The 21,224-nt window shown below is 32.2% G+C and overlaps 2 protein-coding genes across 2 annotated transcripts; both read left to right on the forward strand.

Annotated features, from left to right (window-relative positions):
* The first annotated feature begins 6,109 nt into the window (after positions 1–6,109).
* Positions 6,110–16,776, forward strand: LOC149510789 (beta-amyrin synthase-like). The gene is made up of 8 exons (XM_089757092.1): positions 6,110–6,180; positions 6,299–6,392; positions 15,449–15,568; positions 15,686–15,808; positions 15,908–16,006; positions 16,099–16,155; positions 16,284–16,444; positions 16,554–16,776. The coding sequence occupies exons 1-8, from the start codon at positions 6,110–6,112 to the stop codon at positions 16,774–16,776; spliced, it is 948 nt and encodes a 315-aa protein (XP_089613218.1).
* Positions 16,777–16,850: 74 nt separating this feature from the next.
* Positions 16,851–17,474, forward strand: LOC149510790 (beta-amyrin synthase-like). The gene is made up of 3 exons (XM_089756947.1): positions 16,851–16,892; positions 16,984–17,067; positions 17,364–17,474. Exons 1-3 carry the CDS (start codon positions 16,866–16,868, stop codon positions 17,472–17,474), a joined length of 222 nt encoding a protein of 73 aa, XP_089613073.1. The 5' UTR covers positions 16,851–16,865.
* Positions 17,475–21,224: the final 3,750 nt, after the last annotated feature.

Consider the following 21,224-nt stretch of genomic DNA (forward strand, 5'->3'; position numbering starts at 1 on the left):
CTAAATCAAATGACTTCTTTGATTCTTCAAAGTTCATCAAACTACACTTACCTTTGTGTTGTAAGTCATCTTTTCAGGTTTTCAGCTTAGATGGTCATTATTTTTCATTTTTTGACTTTTTTCTTTTTTTTTTCAAGCATAATATTTCTTTACAACGTTTGAATTTATTAGAGTAGGTAAATCAACTCCATCCATTTCTGCCAAAATTAATGCCCCACCAAAAAAAGCCTTTTTCACCACATACGGGCCCTCCTAATTTTGTGTCATTTTCTTCAATTGTCATGTTGATTTGGAAGAACCTTTTTTGCACTAAGTCTCCTTCTCTAAAGTGACGGGGATGGATTTTCTTGTCATGTGCTCTCATCATCCTCTTTTGATATAATTGACCATGACAAAGTGCTGTAAGTCTTTGCTCTTCAATGAGGTTTAGTTGCTCGTAGTGATTTCGAACCCACTCTGTTTTCTCTAATTCTATCTCTATCAGGACTCTCAATGAGGGAATTTTCACCTCGATCAGTAGCATAGCTTCTATTCCATATACCAAAGAGAATGGGGTGACCCCAGTAAATGTTTAGACTGATGTCCTATAAGCATGCAAAGCAAAAAGTAACTTTTCATGTCAATCTTTATAAGTATCAGTCATTTTTTCCAAGATTTTTTTGATATTCTTATTTACAACCTCCACTGTCCCATTCATATTTGGACGATATGGTACCGAATTATGATGATGGATCTTGAATTGAGTGCACACTTCATTCATCATTTTACTGTTCAATTTTTGGCATTATCAAAAATAATTATCTCTAGAGGTTCATATTTGCATACTATCTTTTTTTTTATAAACTTGCATACCACAGATCGGGTCACACTAGCATATGATACAGCTTCTACCTACTTTGTGAAGTAATCAATCATTACAAAATATGAATCTATGCCCATTTGAAGTTTTTAGAGTGATAGGACCAATGACATCCATGCCCCACATAAAGAATGGCCACGGAGGAGCCAAAATGTGTAATGCTATTAGAGAAATGTGGATTTTATTAGCATAAATCTGACACTTATGGCATCTTCTAGCATAATTAATACAATCACTTTCCATTATCAACCAATAATAGCTAGCTCTTATAATTTGTCTAGCTATCATATGACCATTTATATGTGCCTCACAAACTCGATCATCCATTTTTTCAATAATCTTCTTTGTTTTAGCTGTATTCACACACCTTAAGAGCACTTGATCTCGACTCCTTTTATAGAGGATATCTCTATCCAAGAAAAAACTCATAGCTAACCTTCTGATAATTTTTTTATCATTTTTTGTTACATGTTTTAGGTATTGTTGACTTTTGATGTATTGCATAAGATCATGAAACCATGGCTTCCCATTAATTTTTTCTTCGACACCTGAATAATGTGCTGGTTCATCATTCACATCTAGTTTGATGGGTTAAATTTTAGTATTTGTATCTATTTTAATCATTACAACTAGAGTAGCCAATGCATCAGCAATTTGGTTCTCCTCTTTAGGCAGATACTCAAACTGAACTTCTTTGAATTGCTTAACCAATGCAGAGATGTACTATGGTACCATATCAACTTGAAATCTCTCATTTCCAATTGTTCTCATAACTGATAGATGACTAAAGCTGAATCTCTAAACACATCCAACACTTTGATTTTTTTTTCAATCGTCACTTGTAAACCCATAACACAGGCTTCGTATTCAATCATATTATTTATGCAATTGAAATTCAACCTGGCCGTGATGGGATAATAATGCCCATCAAGAGATATTAAGATTGCTCTAACACCATGGCCTAAAGCATTTATGGTTTTGTCAAAATACATTCTCCAAGATTCTTCGATAGTTTTATTTTCCTCAATAGCCAAAACATACTCATTAGGGAAATCTAGGTTCATTAGTTCATAATTTTCAACAGCATGATCGACAAGAAACTCAGCTACTGCACTTCCCTTTCTAGCTTTCTGAGTCACATAAACAATATCTTATTCTGAAAGCATAACTTACCACCACGCTATTCTCTATGTCAATGAAGGCTTCTCGAAGATATATTTAATAGGAACCAATTTTGCTATGAGCCAAGTGGTATGATAACGCATGTATTGTCAAAGCCTTCAAGCTGTCTAGGCCAAAGCACAACACATCTTCTCTAATGGTGAATACTTGGACTCTTAATCAGTGAATTCCTTACTCAAGTAGTAAATTGCTCGTTCTTTCCTATTAGTTTCATCTCTTTGCCCCAGTACATATCTCATTGAATTTTCATACACTATTAAGTACAAAATCAAAGGTTTCCTCGGGATTGATGGCATCAACACAGGTGAATTTGACAAGCATTCTTTAATCTTATCAAAAGCTTCTTAGCATTCATCATTCCATTTTTCTGGATCGTGTTTTCTAAGAAGCATGAAAATAGGATCGCACTTATAGGTGAGTTGAGAGATGAAACGAGCAATATAGTTCAATCTTTCAAGAAAACCTCATATTTCTTTTGGGGTACAAAAAGGAGATAAGTTCTGGATTGCTTGTATCTTATCCGAGTCTACTTCAATTCCTCTTTCACTAACCACAAAGCCCAATAATTTTTTTGATTTAGCACCGAATGTACATTTAGTAAGATTCAACTTCAATTGAAATCTTCTTAACTTGTCAAACAACTTTTTGAGATTGACTACATGATCTTTTTCTTCATGAGATTTTGTGATCATATCATCCACATATACTTTTGTTTCTTTATGTATCATGTCATGAAAGAAAGTCACTATTGCTCTTTGATAAGTGACACTAGCATTTTTCAACCCAAAAGGCATGACTTTGTAACAAAGTGTCCCTCACATGGTTACAAATGTAGTTTTTTCCATATCTTTTCAAGCCATCTTGGTCTGATTGTAGCTTGAGAAGCCATTCATAAAGAAAAATGTGGAGTGTCTAGCAGTATTATCTACTAGAGTATCGATATAGGGCAAAGAAAAGTTATCTTTAGGGCTTACTATATTTAGATCTCGATAATCGACACACATTCTCACTTTTCCATCCTTCTTGGGAACTGTTATTATGTTAGCTACCCATTTGGGATATTTTGCCACCTCTAAAAATCTAGTATCAAATTTCTTCTTCACTTTCTCTTTAATTTTCAACAACATCTCTGGCTTTATGTGCCTTAGCTTTTGTTGTACCGGCTTGTATTCTGGTTTTAAAGGTAAATTGTGCTCTACAATATCAGTGCTGAGTTCTAGCATATCTTGGTAAGACCATGTGAACATATCTACATATTCTTGGAGTAGCTCTTTCAACTTTTGCCTCTCAGTTGGTAAAAAAGATGTACCAACTTTAACCTTTTTTTCTATTTTCATTGTCCTTCAAATTCACCAAATCGATAATTTTTTAGTGGGGTTCAATTGGTTTATTTTCTTATTATATTCATTTTAACAAATCAAGAGGCAATGTGTAGTTATCTGAATCTTTTTTATTATCAAGTTCGTCAACATGAATTAAGTTTTCAAAATCAAATCCGAGATTATTGCTGTGATTATCTTTGTGTTCATTATTTGGGACCCTACAAAGGGTAAATGAAGATAATATTGACACATAAAAATGGAATGACAAGAAAATGATGAAAGAGAAAATAGAAAGCAAAATGAAGATGAAAATAATAAAAGAAATATAGATGCATCTTCTAAGTTTTTTTATTAAAATGACAAACATAAAGACACCACAAAAGATCATCCAATGCTCATAAAAGCAATTAGGGATGTAAAGTTTCACAATACATTACTTTTCAAAATTTTTAAAGACAACAGGCAGCTTTACGACTTTCCAATTATCTAGCTCAAAATTTGGAGGACAAGGGTGCACGAACAGCTCTTCATCTCACCTCTTCTTTTCTTCATCATCCACCATTTGAATGATCAGCTCAAAAAACTCTTCCACGAATCCTGCATTTAGGGCTCCAGGCAAATTTGGGTAAATATATCCTCCCGAACAAAAAAAATCATAGAGGTATGAAATGACCATAGGCTCTGACTTTAGCTCATATCCTCCAAGATTAGCCATCCTTTTATCTTTTTTCTCATTCACCATTTTCATTATGTCCCCTCTTGTTGGCTTATATCCTAAGCTGAATCTATCTTTATTGTCATATACTGCTGGTGGCTCTATGATTCCTGCAAGTTCTTTCCTAGTCCAGTTTCAGGTTGCCATCCCATCTTGATAAACTATTTGACAACCATTTTAGTTGTCTTAGACAAGTGTGGCAAACATAATTTAGATCTTTCAGCCACATATGTGGCATTAGCAATCTCAAAGGATCTATAAAAGCATTCTAGTGCTTCATTTGTTGATTTCACATAAAGAGTATTTACTGGTTGAGTTACCAGTAAATCTTCTTCTCCTGCCACATACATTAGCTTTGCTTCAACAATGAATTTGACTTTCTGATGTAATAAGGATGGAACAGTACCTGTCATATAGATCCACGACCTACCCAATAAATAACAGTATGAAAGATATCAATAACTTAAATTTCATGTTAAGAGTACATAGAGCAATCTATAATGGCATTTCTATGTCACTCAGCACCTCTCTTTGGGTTCCATCAAAGGCTCACACTATCATATGACTAGGCTTCATATAAGATCCATCAATAGGGAGTTTTACCAAATAGTCATAGGCATAACATTAATGGATGAGCCATTATCGATCAAAACCTTAGCCATTATATGACTTTTACATTTTACAGTAATGTGAAGAGCCTTGGTACTTTCTCGACCTTCAAGATGAATCTTTTCATCACTGAAAGAGATATAATTTGAAATCGTCAGATTACTAACAAGCTGTTTCACATATTCAACAAAAATATTATGAGACATATACGCTTGATTAAGCACCTTCAGTAGAGCATTGCGATATGACTCTGAGCTTAGCAATAATGACAATAACGAAATTCTAGTTGGCATCTTATTCAACTGTTTTACCATGCTATACTCATTATATTTTATTAGCTTTAAAAATTTGCAAGCTTTACTCTCAAAGACTGGCTTCTGACATTTTTTTTCTAGGGCTGTGATAGGATTATTCTGACTTTTTTCTTTTTTTTTTACCTTTGCTTTCTCTTTTCTGGCTTTTTCTAGAGTTTTTAGAGTATAACACATTCCACTTCGAGTTATACCTCTTATGCCTATTATGTTCACAGTATCTAGATTGACTATGACATTACAATCATACTTCTATGGTACTGCTTTGTCATTCTAGTATGAAAAAGGGTCAAGAACTTTAATTGTCACTATTGGTCAAAAAATGAGTTTTTCTGGCCTTGGAGTTGACTTCTCATCATAATAAATTGTTACTGGTCTATGCATAAACTTATTCTTTAAATCAATGGTAGACACTTCAGTTTTTATCAATTATTCTTTTTTTTCATAAAATTCTATCTGACCTATATCCATCAACTTTTACACCTCTTGACAGAATTCATGACAACTTTCAATAGAATGTCCCAAAGCACCTTTGTGATAATTACAACTCTCAATGGGGTTAATCATTTTAAAGCAATGCTGACGTTCTATTGACTTCAATATATCAGCTTTAACCAAGGCTTCAAACACTTTAACCATCAAAGTTTTGACTTTCTCTATCTTTTTTTTCACATAGCTTGCTTGCCCATCAATTAAAGCATTTATTGATGGTCTAGTATGGTTCGGTAGAGGGTTCTCATTAACATTTAGAGTACCTCATTGGCTAGTTTCAAATTTTAACACCCCTTCATTGATTAACTTTTGCACTTTACGTTTCAAAATAATACAGTTTTTAGTGGAATGACCTAGGTTCTCATAGTGATAATCACAATACGTATTAGGGTTAAACCATTTGGGAAATGAAAGTTTCAATGGCTCAATAATAACAAGGACTAGTAAATGCTTCTTGATAAGTTGAGGGTACAAACCCGTGTATATCATGGGTATGGGATTGAAAGTATTTTTTCTTGGGTAGTTCTCGGGGCTCCCTAACCACTATTAGGGTTACGCCTCCATTCTGGTATGGTGGATGCAACAGGACAGTTGTAAGAATAGGTGGGTGTCCGTAAAGATGGCTAAAACTGAGGTCAATAAGCTGGTTATGGTAATGGCTGGTATGGTTGATATGGATGAGGAGTGGATGTAATATTATTTATAGGAAGGTAATGGGTTTGATATACTGGCATAAGGTAAGGTGCGAAACCTCTGAATTGTTATCCCATGTAGTTCACCGCTTAATCTTCATTCTCTTTCTTTTTAGGAGCTCCACCTTTCTTGCTCCACTTATCTTTCCTGCATCGAGCTTACCATTTTTTATGACATTTTCGATAATCTTACCTGATATCACCATATCTGTAAAGTTCTTGGTTGCATTGCCTATCAGTCTCTTATAGTATAGTGCTTTCAGGGTGTTCATAAATCAAATGGTTGTTTTTTTCTCAGTGAGGGAAGGTTGAACTTGTGCAACCATATCTCTTTATCTTTGTGCATATTCTTTGAAGCTCTTAGTTATTTTTTTTTTATACCTTGTAAAGATAGACAATATGTAGCTAGATCCTTGACATACTGATATTGTGTAAGAAATGCCCTTATAAGCTCTTGTCAAGAATGAATATGAGTCCTGTCTAGTTGAACAAACCATCTGGCTATAGATCTTGTAAGGTTATTTTGAAATACATGCATCAATAACTTTTTGTCATGAGCATGTGCTACCATCTTAGGACAATTCATGATGATATGAGTCATTGGACATTTCGTGCCATCATATTTTTCAAATTCAGGGACCTTAAATTTTGGTGGAATGACCACATCTGGGACTAAACAAAAGTCAGCTGCATCAATAGAGCCATAAAAACTCATTCCCTCTACGGCCCTAAGCCTTTCTTCTAATAACTTCATTTTCTCTTGGGCACTAGTATCTTTCACTTTCTCAAGTATCTTTATCCCTAGCTTTTCTCTCTCTTTAGGATCATCCAAATTAGAAACTAAGATTGGTTCGAGTGGTTTTTCCATTATAACAGGATTAACAAAATTTTGGATTTATCCTAGAGCAGGTGTAGATGTCATTCCCGAATAAGGGTTGAAATATCCATCGGGAATAGAAATTTATACTCTAGTTCTTTTAAAAGGTTAGGTCAATCGTGGCTCAAACCCTAGAGGATAAACATGATTTATCATATCTGGTGATTGCTCTTGAAAGCTAAGATTTTCTTCCACTATTTTTTCCTTATCAAATTTCCTGAGCATATCCATTATTGTACTGAAATCCACTTTTAGTTTTTTTTAAACTTTCTCAATTCTCTCAAATCGACTGGCTTGTTCTTGCTTCATGATTCTTGTTTGAGTCATAGTGTTGTATGAATGACGAGTTGGTTAAGTCAAATTTTTTGAAAGACGAGCTATTCTTAAATCTTTATTACCATAAATTTTTAAAAATTAGAATGCCATTTGTCGAAAGTTTTTATTTTTTAAAATTTTTTGAAAAAAACAAAAATAGTGCAAATGATACATGAATGCAAATGAGAAATATTTGCTCTTGGACAAATTTCAACACTAGAAATTTTCATTGATTCCATACAACTTTGATTACATGGGATTTATCATCCTAGAATTATATCCATAGAAGTGTTTGACTTACTCATAATGGTTCTTCACCTCGTCTAAAAAGTTCACTAGACACTGTCCATATTCTCCTACGAGATTGACTTCTTGTCTTAATGCCTCTACCTTTTCAACCATTTCCCATGTTTTTTTCATTGTCTTACAAACTTGACTAGTTATGTGCTCTATGTATTGTTGCTTTCCTAAGCTTTCTGCCTTCTATCTCATATGAGCATCTTTTTCTGAATCACATGTGAAGATCCAATCTTTTTTCCTTTTCTACCACTCATCTATTATTGCCAAAATATGGTTCTTATGATCTTACAATTACAGCTCTAACCCTTGGATCACCTGGTGAAGTGATTCTTTTTTGTTTAGTACTTCAAGATGCTTTTTTCTCTCTTTTGCAAGCATGGCTTTCAACCTTTCTTTTTTTTTTTTGGCATTCCACTAATCTTGCTAAAGCCGTATTATACAACCCTTTCAAATTCTGGTATTCTTAAGAAATTCTGGTGGCTTTTTCTTGCTTTTCTTTAGCTTTGCCCTTTCATTAATTCATTTTCCCTTGGAGCTTATTCATTTCACATTGCTGACTAAGGTAAGACTTGGTAACTTTTTTAGTTTTGAATTAGACTTGTAACCTCTTATTTTTCTGGTGTAGATATTTCAAATCACTATTAGCCACATCTCGTTCTTTTATAACTTTTTCTAATATCTCTCTTGTATCTCTACTTCATATTTCAATTGTCCTACCTTTTTGTAAATTCTTAAATTTTCTCTTTTTATTTCTTTTTTTTTAGCTTCTAATCCTTTTCTGACAAGTTCAACTTCTGATAATTGTACCTCTTTCAAAATATTAACCAATTGATATGAACTGTCATTAGGAGGGAGTATTACGTCTCTAAGCCATTTTACCTTTCAAATTCAATAATCAGAGGTGCTTTGTCGATGAGAGGCCCTAACCTCATTCTTTGTGTTCTCTTTCATACTTGGATCAACTACTTCAAGGTTCTTGATGGATTCGGTTCCCTATAAATGAATTCTACTTGGACTAAGTCATGAATGGCAGGAATAAACTGTTTTGCACCAAATTGCTTAAGCACCATTAATGGAGCATAACTTACAACGCCCCATAGCCCTAACAACGGTATCCACGGCTCGTTTCCTCCATGATACAACAAGGGCACATGAGGCATCCAAGGCACCATCCATTCAATTTCATCCCCGGTAAGCCTTCGTAAGAAAAGACCCACTCTTCCTTAGTCTTCAATGTTGGCCATCGACTTTTGTAGAACTCTTCAATTGGGGCTTTGTTTCGTAGATACGGCTTTGAAAAAGCACTCTTCTCACACTTGAAATGACTTTTGACCCACACATATAATAGTGGTGTACATCCTATAAACCATCTTTTTCCATTTCGTTGACAGAAATTCAATGACTTGATGGTTTCAGCTAGGATTGCTGGAATGGGATTAATTGCTTGGGTTTCAATTTGCTCGAAAAAGTCCACTACAGTTATCTTGATGTAACCCAAAGTCTTTGAGAAAATCACCAAGCCATACAATGCTAGAGTAAACACAGCTATGCCTTGGTCATCATTTAAATGCTCCTGAATAAAGTTTCGAAGAAAGTCCCAATGAATGCCGAGATGTTCACCTTTAGGCTTTGTGAAAGAATCAATGGTTTTTACTTTAACCCCCATAAGCTTGGCCAACTTTTTACAATAACCTGATTTCGGCTTTCGAGTAAATGCTTTATCTGGGCACTGTAGTTCTATCCCAAGCAAAATCAAATACTCCTCAATAGTTGGCACTAAATCCTTTTAATTAAAAGTGAAACATCTATAGGATGGATCCCAAAACTGTATAGCTACCTTGATCAACTGTTCATCATTCACTATCGAAATGAAAAATGCAATCGTTTGTACTTTTTACAAAAGCTTTCTTTTTTTTCTTCATTTAACTGACCACAAATGGTGACTAAGTCTTTTAAATCATTCTGTATGAAATCTAAATACACTTTCTTTGGTAACTAAGACATATAACTGATAGGCAAACAATCTCTACTCTTTTGTTGGGCTTCTTTTGGCCAAACATGTATTTTATTATACGACTCACATGGGACACCAACTGAGGATGAGTAAATCTGTAGCTTTATGGGATTCATGAAAACTCCTAGGGTAAATATTTCAATGCAAAACTGTATGATATGATTAATGCAAAAAGAAAAAGAAAACAAAACAAAATTGAGTTAGTGTGAGGATGTGGTTTGTGAAAAAAAATTTATTTTAGTTTTAGTTTTGAGATTTTTGAGTTTTGTTTTATTTTGTATTACACAAAACTTTTTATTCTTGGGGTATTTCCTACAAGAAGGTGGACGAGGCTCTACCTACGCTTATTACATGCTGGGTTTAGATTGACACAAGTCTAAAAGTTCCCAAATTGTTTCTCACTGTCATTCACGCTGGGCTAGTGAGAAACCCTAATCCTCACCCATTACAGGCTACGAACGAAAAGGGTTCAATTTGAGTGAAAGTATTTCGTTTGCCATTACGAAGGTTATCACCTCACGATGACATAGGTACTCTACTTTCTCCTATAAGGGACAGAACCTGGGTATAGAGCTCATGCATGAGATGCAATGTGTCATTATGTGTGCATATGTTTCCTAATTTATTGAGAATAACACAAAAAAATAAAAGCATAAAAGGCAAAGTAAAAGAAATGCGTGTGAATCTTTTTGTTTTCGATTTGTTTTTTTTTTTTAAAGTGAAAAATAAAAATCTAAAAAATCGATTAGGACTATTTGAATCAAAATTTAAGGATAACACGTAGTTAATTTTGGCTTGACTCTTAAAAATAAAAGACATCCCGAGTGGAGTTGCCAAGCTATCGTAACAGTTTTTGAGCACCCGACAAATTTGGAAACGAAAATAAAAAAACGAAAAACTAGAGTCGCCACCAATCTTTTTTTGGCTATGTGCGATTAGCCACCTATTAAAACATATCCTTTTAATGAAATCTAAAAATTAATTAAAATTTATTGAAAGGATAATTTTAGGGTCTACACAATAGTCTGGGTTTGGAAGTTGATTACGTGTGGGAAAGGATTAGCACCCCCACAGTGTCCGTTTAAAATGGTACCAATTAACTACGTGTTATCCTTTGATTTTGATAAAAAATAGTCCCATTTTAGTTGTTTGAAAAATAATTTTATTGATATTTTTATTTATTGGAAATTATTTTTTTATTTATTACTTATTTCATATTTATTATTCAAGTTTAACTCGAGAAAAATAAATTTGAACCATTTATTGAAATAATTCTTAAAATGTTTCGGTACGTTGGTAACATTAGAAGAACTTTTTCTTACCTAGAAATTTTTTAGACATCACTTCTCGAAATACTTTAGAATCTCATTCTTTGAGGTCTAAAGTTACTTTTCGTAAAAATTATGTCATATATGCAATGTCAATAATGACATGTTGATGCACACATCTTATTTTTTATTTAAAAAATTTATTAATTTTTATTAATATTTTCATTTAAAAAATGAAGAAAAGTGGAATTTTTATTATATTGAAGATTTTCTATAAATATTCTAATACACTGATAATATTTAAAAAAATATCTTCTCACTTAGCGATTTATTAAAGCATCTCTACTCGGAATACTTTTAGAATCCCATCATTGGATAAGTTTTCCTTTTTTTCTCATTTTTTATTATCTATTATTAATTTATTAATTAATTATTATTTACTATTTTATAACAAAAAAAAGAAAATTTTTATTGTATTGAAAATTTTTATATAAATACTCCAATATACTAGTAGTATTTAAAAAAAAATCTTCTCACCTAAAGATTTCATTCATATCACTACTCGGAGTACCTTTGAATCTCATCGTCGGATAAAAATTTCTTTTTTCTTATTTTTTATTATTTTATAAGATTTCTTTTAAAAATAACAAAATTATGACAAATTTTTATTATATATTTCATTATTTATTTTTATTTGCTAATATTATAAAACAACCAAAATCTATTTTAACAAATTTAAATATTTTACCATGCATAAATATTAATAACAAAATTTAAAATAAAAAAATAATATTTAAAAAATCAAAAAATTAAAAAAAAAATTTTTTTACCTGAACCGAACCAGTCAACGTTGGTCCGATGATCTGATCTCGTTCAGCAATTCGAAGTCGGTCCGACTCAGGCTCAGCGGTTCGAGGCCATTCCAGATCGAGTTCAATGGTTTGATTCTGGCTCAGTTTGACCGATCAGAAGCTAAAGGTGAAGTAGGTAATCGGACTGGGTGCGCGGACCTCCGGTTGGGTCAAGGGCTGATGAGCGGATCCTTCAGCTCAAAATAACATCGTTTTGGTGTTTAAATGAAACATCATTTTGCCTATTGGCAGCTTTATAAAGGTCAAAAAAAAATTTTACTTCATTTCTCCTTCTCTGCCTAAAAAAAATTGCTCTCTTTTTTTTTTTTCAAACTGATATGGGGTCGGTGACTGTCCGTCTTGATGGCCGCTGTGGTCCTCGTCGGCAGCAAGCTCCAATCGTCGTCACCAGTGTCAGGAAATTCCAAAATCTCCTAAAATGCTTCCCTCGATCCCTTGAATACAGATCCAACCTCCTTTCCACCGAAAAAAAACCCAAACAACCTAGATCTACTTTTGAAGTTTCGATTAAACCTTTTTTTTTTGTATTCTGACTTTCTCTTTTTTTTCTAAACTGACTTTGTTGTTTTTTTTTTGTTCAGAGGCTCTCAATGCTAGGTTCCCCGTTTTAGGGAACTAAGTTTTTGTGTTTTCTTTATTTTGTGTTTATTTTTTGGCAGAGTGTTTTTTTTCTTTTTTAGGTAACGTCCCTTTCTCCTCTTTTTTGGGTTCGGTCAAGAGCTCTATTTATAGAGCTTCGGCCATGCCCTGTGCCTGAGTAGGTGGCACAGGGCTCGGCATGAGGGTGTAAGCACGAGCTCCTTACCTATTTTATTTCTTCTATCTTATTCGACAGTGGTAGGGCATGATGGTTAGGAGTATAGCGCATGGTGGTTTAGGATGTATGATGGGGTGGATAAGGTCTGTAGGATATGGGTGACCAGAGGAATGGGTGATCAGAGGGGTAAGTGGCCAGTGGTATCGTGCAAGGCACCACTGCCATCAGTCCCTTTTTTTATTTTTTTTTTATTTTTGTTTTTTTGTATTTTTTTATATATTTTTAATTTAATAAAATAAAGAAAATAAAGGCAAGCTGGGCCTAAAGAACAAAATGGGCTTTAGGCCCGATCGAAACAAAACTTTAGGCCCAGTCGAATTGAAATTGGGCCTGAAGCCCAATTAAATTAAAATCAAGCCTGAAGTCTAATTGAATTGAAATTGGGTCTCGACCCGATAGCTTGAGAACTATTAATTAAAATTCGGACAAATTTGGTATCTAAACATAGTTTGCAACTCCTCTCTCAATATTGAAATGTCTTGCGAAGACTGACTTGCTGAGAATGTAAATTGCTAAGAGCTACATCCATAGTAGGTAGATGGTGTTTGACCCAATTCAAGGCCTCAGACCCATCCATGCCTTTCTTTTTAAGTAACTTCTATGAATATCTAATTTTTTAATTCTTGCACGTTGAGAGAACCATTAGATGATACTTCAATCTTTGTAGTCATTTTTTCTTTCGCTTTCTCCTGTAAATTAGTCATATACAACTATCAAATTTAATGATTAATTGATAATATGTTAAAAAAAGTAAATATTTACTTTCTGTTAAAATAGATGTTACAAATTATCACAATTTCTTGTGTTTCAATATTCATGTAAGATCCGTATTTTTTCATGTGTGTTATGTGAAAAAGTTCTACACGTCCAATTTTACCACCCATCTCAATCTTTTCTACAAAAAGAAATGTTATTTGATAGGATAGATATCAACTGTAACTTATTCATGCATATCAAGTCTGTCAATCAAGTTCAAATTTCGAATAATTTTAATATAATGTATTTATATTTTGGTCGCTTAACAACACAATAGTCTTAAACAAACGTAAACAATAAAATCATTTTGACCTTTCACACATATCGATATGGCAACCAAATTCAATTATTTGGACAAGTTTAATATCATGGATTGAAGCCATTCAAACTGTTAAAAGCCATCCAAAAGTTTAATTTGTATTTTTGCCTTTTAAAGGCAAAAATAGTCACAAATAGACATAAATGACAACTTTTTCACCCATATTAATCGTAGAAACTAAGTTCAATCAATCAGACAAGTTTAATATCAAGTATTGAAGCTATCCAAACTGTTTAAATAGAACAATAACAAAAAATTTGTAATTTTACCTAAATAGATGTAAACAATAACTTTTTCATAGATATCATTCGTCTCAACTAAATTCAAAACTTTCGATAAGTTTAATATCATGTATTGAAACTATCAAAACTATTAAAATAGTACAATAACTATTAATTTGCATATTTACCTTTTAACAGCACAAAAAGTTCATTCATTGGAATAAGTTTAAAATCATAAATTTACTATTTCTTTTTGCTTTCTTGCAAAACTTTTTGATCCACTTGTGTGGCTATATTTTTGTTGCTTTTTGCTATCAATCCCAATTTGTTCTCTTTCCTGTCATAAAAAATAATTGGGTATGTCGTAAAAATACAAATATTACCAACTTAAAGTATAAAACACTTTCATTATTTCATTCTACTATACAAAGTTATAAATTAGTACCTCTTTTTGTTTATAATCAAAATCTAACTAATTGTTTATATTGTCACCTAATCACATCACGGGGTAGATTTTCCATCGTCGCCTCTACAGTTATATTTCGATCGAAATACTTATTCTTCAAATAGTGCTTATAATCTTTCCATTTCTTTCCTAATAACTTAAGCACAAATGAAGTTGGTATTCAAGAACAAATCTTGACTGTAATAATACAAAAAAGAAAAGTTTTAATCAATAAACCAAATTTAAAATAATTAACTTTTTACATGTAATTAATTATACTAATACCTCAATAAAGTTTAAAGCATCGGCCTTTACTTCTACTAGAACTTTATGCAATGTTTCATAATGAATAGGCAATTTCATTCCATTACGGGTAAGCATGCCTAGAAATCCAATCAATAGTTGAGCCTCTTCACCAATTGGTTGCTTATCAAAGTTTGCAGACACTATAATACGCTCATTTGGAGGTAGTGCAAACAATTCCTTCAAAGTTGTTCAGACTCTGGTCCTCCATTGACTATTGTTATCAACTGTAAAAATTAAAAAATAAATTTGTAAAATGGCAATGCTTTTATCATTATAATTAATTTCTAAATATAGGGTATATGATACCTATATTCAAATTTAAAAGCATAATCAATTGTCGAGATACTATCTAAACCTAGACCTCTCATATTGCCAGATCCAATATTAGTTGAAGGGTTAGAAGTGATTGAGTTAGATTTGACAGTACGTTCATTCCCCTCCAAAGGATTCAATCCATCGCCAATGTCAACAAGTGTCGTAGATGGTTCTAAGCTAATATATCTTATATGTATTCCTTTCAATCTGCTCCTCCGTATTGTAGCTTATCTGCATTATAAAAGCGAATATATAAAATATATTAGTTTAGAACATATATAAAGACATTGAAAAGTTAAGAAATCATAACCTATGATACAAAAAAAACATATCGATTTAATTAAATCCATATGAAATTAAGCTTAGTCAAGTAATTAAGCTTTAATTTTCCTTCAAAGATTCCTTTCAAGTGCTGATTTAACACATTATATTGGTCCGCAGAGTTTTGGAAGCCAAGAGTGGGATACTGGTTTCGCTATTCAAGCTTTGCTTGCTAGTAACCTTATCGACGAAATTGGACCTGTACTCAAGAGAGGACATGACTTCATCAACAAATCTCAGGTTTAATAGTGGCTTCATTTATCCTGAAGTCATTTCCAATCCCTCTCTTTTTTTTTTTTTTTGGTTCATTAAATATCAATTGAGAATAATTGTTATCTTCTGCTTACAATTGAATAGGTCAAGGACAATCCTTCCGGTCACTTCAAGAAAATGCATCGTCACATTTCCAAGGGATCTTGGACTTTCTCTGATCAAGATCATGGATGGCAAGTTTCTGACTGCACTGCAGAAGGATTGAAGGTAATTTCTTTAGTCTTAGTCAAATGCATGAAAAAAATTGAGTGATACATCTATTCTATAAATTCATCTTGCTTTAACAGATATTCCTCTATTTTGTAGTGTTGCCTGCTAATGTCCATGTTGCCACCAGAAATGGTTGGTGAGAAAATGGAAACTCAGCAGTTATATGATGCGGTCAATATTCTGCTCTCTCTGCAGGTAAGAATTTGCTCAATCTAGATTTTCAAGGATAGCTTTCACTTATTTTAACTTGTCCATTTATATAAGCTTCGACGCTTCACTTCTTATAGAGCAAAAATGGAGGATTAGCTGCGTGGGAGCCAGCTGGAGCTCAAGAGTGGTTGGAAGTAAGTGCTTAAGCATTGAAATGCATCTGTTAATTTTGCCAGAAATCTGTTAGAATATTAAACTACTTTTTATACTCTTTCTTAATTTTCATATATTAATGATGGTTCTTCTCTGTTGTTGGTCCTAGATGCTTAATCCCACGGAATTTTTCTCTGATATAGTCATTAAGCATGTTGAGTGCACTGCATCTGCAATCCATGCCTTGGTTTTGTTTAAGAAGTTGTTTCCTGGGCATAGGAAGAAAGAAATCGAAGATTTATTACAAACTCTATACGCTACCATGAAAATGTACAAATGCCTGATGGTTCATGGTATGTTCTCTTCACATTCATAATTAATAGGAGTGTTATGATTGCTTTGAACGCATCAATAATCAATTATATCAACACTTAAACAGGTATGGAAACTGGGGAGTTTGCTTCACATATGGTTCATGGTTTGCACTTGGAGGGCTAGCAGCAGCTGGAAAGACATACACCAATTGTCTAGCTATGCGCAAAGGTGTTGAATTTCTGATCAGAACCCAAAGAGAGAATGGTGGCTGGGGAGAGAGCTACAAATCATGCCCTGACAAGGTAAATCTTTATGTTTACAAATCATTGAGATATGACAAATATTAATTTAATTAGTAAAATCTATGTGCTTGGTGATGCAGAGATATGTACCTTTGGAAGAAGGTAAATCAAACTTGGTGCATACTGCATGGGCTATGATGGGTTTGATTCATGCTGGACAGGTGAGTTTAAAAGTCTGTCGGTGAGGTAATGCCCATTGTAGCTGTCGTGATCTTTCGTTCTATAGCTTTTGACTTTAAAAGTTTGAAACAGGCGGAAAGAGATCCAATGCCTCTTCACCGCGCTGCGAAGCTGATAATTAATTCTCAATTGGAAGATGGTGACTTTCCCCAACAGGTGCTAATTCTTGCTATAGCTTACTTGAAAATGCCTTTTAGCCAATAGATACATAGTCTGTTGATAAGAGTGTTAGACTCTTAATTCCAGTGATCATGGTTCAAATTCCAATAATCTCAACTACAAAAAAAAAAGGAAAAATACTTTTTAGTAGACTTTATGGAAATTCAAGTAGTAAATTTAGGCAACATGCTTGGTTTAAGCATTTAGGAAATATAATTTAATTATTAATACATTGTACTATTATGTTCCTGCACCTAAACTTTTATCTAACAATTGAATCTTATTCCTGACAGGAAATTACTGGAGTCTTCAATAAAAACTGCATGTTACACTATGCAGCATATAGGAACATTTACCCGCTATGGGCACTTGCAGAGTACCGCAAACGTGTTCCATTTGCTTAATCCCGTGCAAAAGGGTTTGATTCATGAACTTCTGAAACTTTAGTGATCAAACAGGAAAGAATTGACGGCTTATTGGGACTTTTTGACTCTGTTTTACTACTCTATACTCTTTTCTTTTGTATCTTTCATAATGGCTATTCATGAATGTACAAATGTCAATGAGTTGATGTTCCATTCTACAAATGCAGAGGATGGAGCTTGTAAAATGGAATATCTTCAAATAATAAAAAATAATGGAGAAGTTCTCTCTTTTTTTTTTCTCACTTTACTGTATATCAGCTTTGTTCACCATAACTTTGCTGCAATCGCAACAAGCCATAATTTTCAGCAAGATAAATTTTTATTCAAACATATTCAATGGAGAGATGCCCATATTGCACATGAAAGTGGCCGATCAAAGTTACTCGGTTACCTTCCATCCTCCGCAATGAGAATAATGTTTCCCTTTTCATCTCTCTTTAACTGAGAACTAAACAGCAAGAGACAGCAAAGAGAACAAGAGAAGAACTATTAAAGTAAGGACCTTGGACAGTAAAAGTTACTGTTCAAAAAAAAATGTAACATTAATCCATTGGTAATATTATAAAATGTATAGCAACAGTTCATGCTAACAATTACTGAAAGGGTCTAGTGCATCATCATACAAGCTCTCTTTTCAACAGAGAATGCAACTTGCGATTGGGAACTTTCAACTTAAAGTTAATACAAAAATGTCTTAGTTTTCAAAAAACTTATCCCAAAAAAGTAGATAAATTTTCTAGATCAGTACATCATCAACCATGATGTTTTATACTCCAAAACAAATTACCTTATGCATTAATCCTCTTTGGGTAGTTATTCGTATAAAATAATTTAAAAATCATCATTAACCTTAGAATGATAAAATATTTCATTAATTTTAATAAGCGAACAATTTTGACAGTCAAACAATTATATCAATTAATAAAAAAATTTTCAAATCGAAAAATTTTATTAATTGTACAAAATTCTCAATTTGCATACTCAACTTTAGTGTATGCAATGAACCACTCTAACTAAGATAACAAATCTAGATGTATCTCATTAAGTCCTGTAAATAGTGTATATTACTTTTAAACTTGGGTCTCAAACTTGATTAAAAACTATTTTTAAGTACTAAATTAATTATATGCATAAAGTTTAACTCAAGAGTACATAAATATTATCGCTTATCTATGGAGAGTACCTACTACCATTCTACTCACAACATGCCAAAATATTTTACCATAAAGTAGAATAACCAAAATTATATGCATAACATATTGTAATTACTAAATAATACATAAATGTCACACAATAAATATTTTATACGATTTAAAAATTCCAAAAAAATAATAAAAAATTATAAGTAAAATTCTAAGCATGCTAGAAGAAATAGGAGCAAAAACAGATACCAAACAAGCCCACACACCACTCCCAGCACATAGGCATCATTTGGTGTCGTGAGATGGTCATCTTCAACCTCCAATCGGGTTGACCCAACCCAGCTGGAGCGGTTCTTTGATCCGTTAGGGTCTATTGGGGATTTTCTCCATTTATGATGCATTTTTCTTGGTCTTTCCATCAAATTGAAATGTCAAAAATTCAATTAAAATGTTTTTCTCTCAAACCCATAAAAAAAAAAGCATCAAAAGCCAACAAAAACTGGATCAATTGACAAAAAATTTTGGATCACATAAAACCCATATTCAAACCGTTTTTGTTTTCTTTATATTCAGTCATGTACATCAACATTTTATGAAATTAAATTCTTTGATTCAAGTTTATAACACATGAGAAACATCATCCATGGATTAATTTCGGATTAAATACATAAAATGTTGATATTTTAATCGAAACAAGAATTTGAATTAAACGTTAAAACCAAAAACTTTCAACCTCGATTTCTCTCTCCATACAAGAAATTAAAAAACGATCCTTATATGGTTTGAATCCTCTTTCAAAAAGAAACAAAAGTGCTCAATCAATTTCAAAAAATAAAGATCAAAATTTAAGATTCCATTAACAACTTAATTTTACCCCAAATAAGCAATCCATCCAAAAATAAATTAACTAACCTAATTTTAGTGTTTTAATATCGCACAACCTAGCTCTGATACCACATGTAATCTCTAACCCAAGATCATTGTGTGAAAATTGGATCATTATAATTAAATAAAGAGATTTGGTATACTTATTTGGGTTGTCATGATGAATTGACAGAAACAAAATGATTCCTAGAATGGCTAGGTCTTCCTCTTCGCTCTTCTTTTATTGGTAGCACTCGATGGGCAGTTATCGTAACTCGTAGAAGAGAAAAAGAGACCTTAGCCTAATTAATGAAACAACTTTATAAACCTCCCCATCAAATGTTTACTAGGCCAAAAACCTACACAATTGCCAAACTACACTGACCCAATATGATGCGTAAAATCCGTACTTAGGTAATCACATTAAATTATTTAGGCTCTCATGCTTGTCTCATATTAGGACTAAATTTATCAATTGATTTTATTATTGAGTTTATATTTGATGTATTATTATTTTATAGATTTTATATACTATTAGTGAATCAGATAATTCAACTCATTAAGGAGTAAGTTTTTTTTTAAATAAATTTTGTTTATTTATTTTAAGGGTTGATATTAACACATTAATGAAGTAACATAATCTAATTCACTAATAGTATATAATGTCATAATGGTTTTATGGAAAAAATGAGTCACCACAAATCTTTTTGGCTAGGTGTGATTGGTTATCTATTAAAACTTCTTTTTTAAAAGGAAAATTTTAAATTAATTAAAACTTTATCAAAATAATAATTTTTTGAGCATGCAAAAATAATTTGGGTTCAAGAGTCGGTTAAGCATGAGAAAAGATTAGCACTCCTATAGTGCCATTTTAAAACGATACGTATTAATTATGTGTTATCTTTTAATTTCGATTAAAAGGGTCTTAATTTTGAGTATTTAAAATTAATTTTCTCAAATTTCCTTATTGTAGTGATTTTATTTTTTTTTAGTTTTTTATTTTATTCGAGAAAAATACTAGAACCTTGTTATTGAAAGAAATATTAAAATGTCCTAATACATTGGTAACATTAAAAAAAAATTTCTCACTTAGAGAATTCTTAAAAATCACCACTCAAAATTTTCAAATATTCCATCTTCAGTTGTTCATATTTATTCTCAAAACCAATATTTTTAAATGTATATAATAACAAAATACTTATAATTTAATCCAAGTAATATTTTCTTTTTATAAAATATTTTTTCTTATTTCTTTATTAGAAGGTAACGAAAATATTTATTGAAAATTGTTCTAAACGCGCCATTGCTTTGGCAATGCTTTTAGAAAAATGTTCTCACCTAAAAATTTCTAAAGAATCACTGCTCGAATTTCTTTAAAATCTTATCTTAGGAATTTTCATTTTTTTCCATCTTTTAATAATTATTAATATTTAAATGTTATGCAATAATATAATTTATCTATAAATAAGTTTATTTATTAAAAAATATATATCCTCTTATAAATATTTTATATTTTTATCCTTTTTTTAAGAAAATTATTCAAATTACAGAAAAAAATAAAAATCTTTGTATTGAAAAAAGTTTTCAAATATTCTAATACTTTGATAATTCTTCAAGTCTTTTCTCCCCTAAGAAATTCTCAAGAATCACTACTCGAACTTCCCGGAATCTTATTATGGGAAAAAAATTCTCATTTTCATTTTTTTTTACATTTAACAATAAA

Source organism: Durio zibethinus, chromosome 28, assembly GCF_047325235.1.
Source record: "Durio zibethinus cultivar Kanyao isolate XHJ-2024 chromosome 28, ASM4732523v1, whole genome shotgun sequence".
Taxonomy (NCBI): Eukaryota; Viridiplantae; Streptophyta; class Magnoliopsida; order Malvales; family Malvaceae; genus Durio; species Durio zibethinus.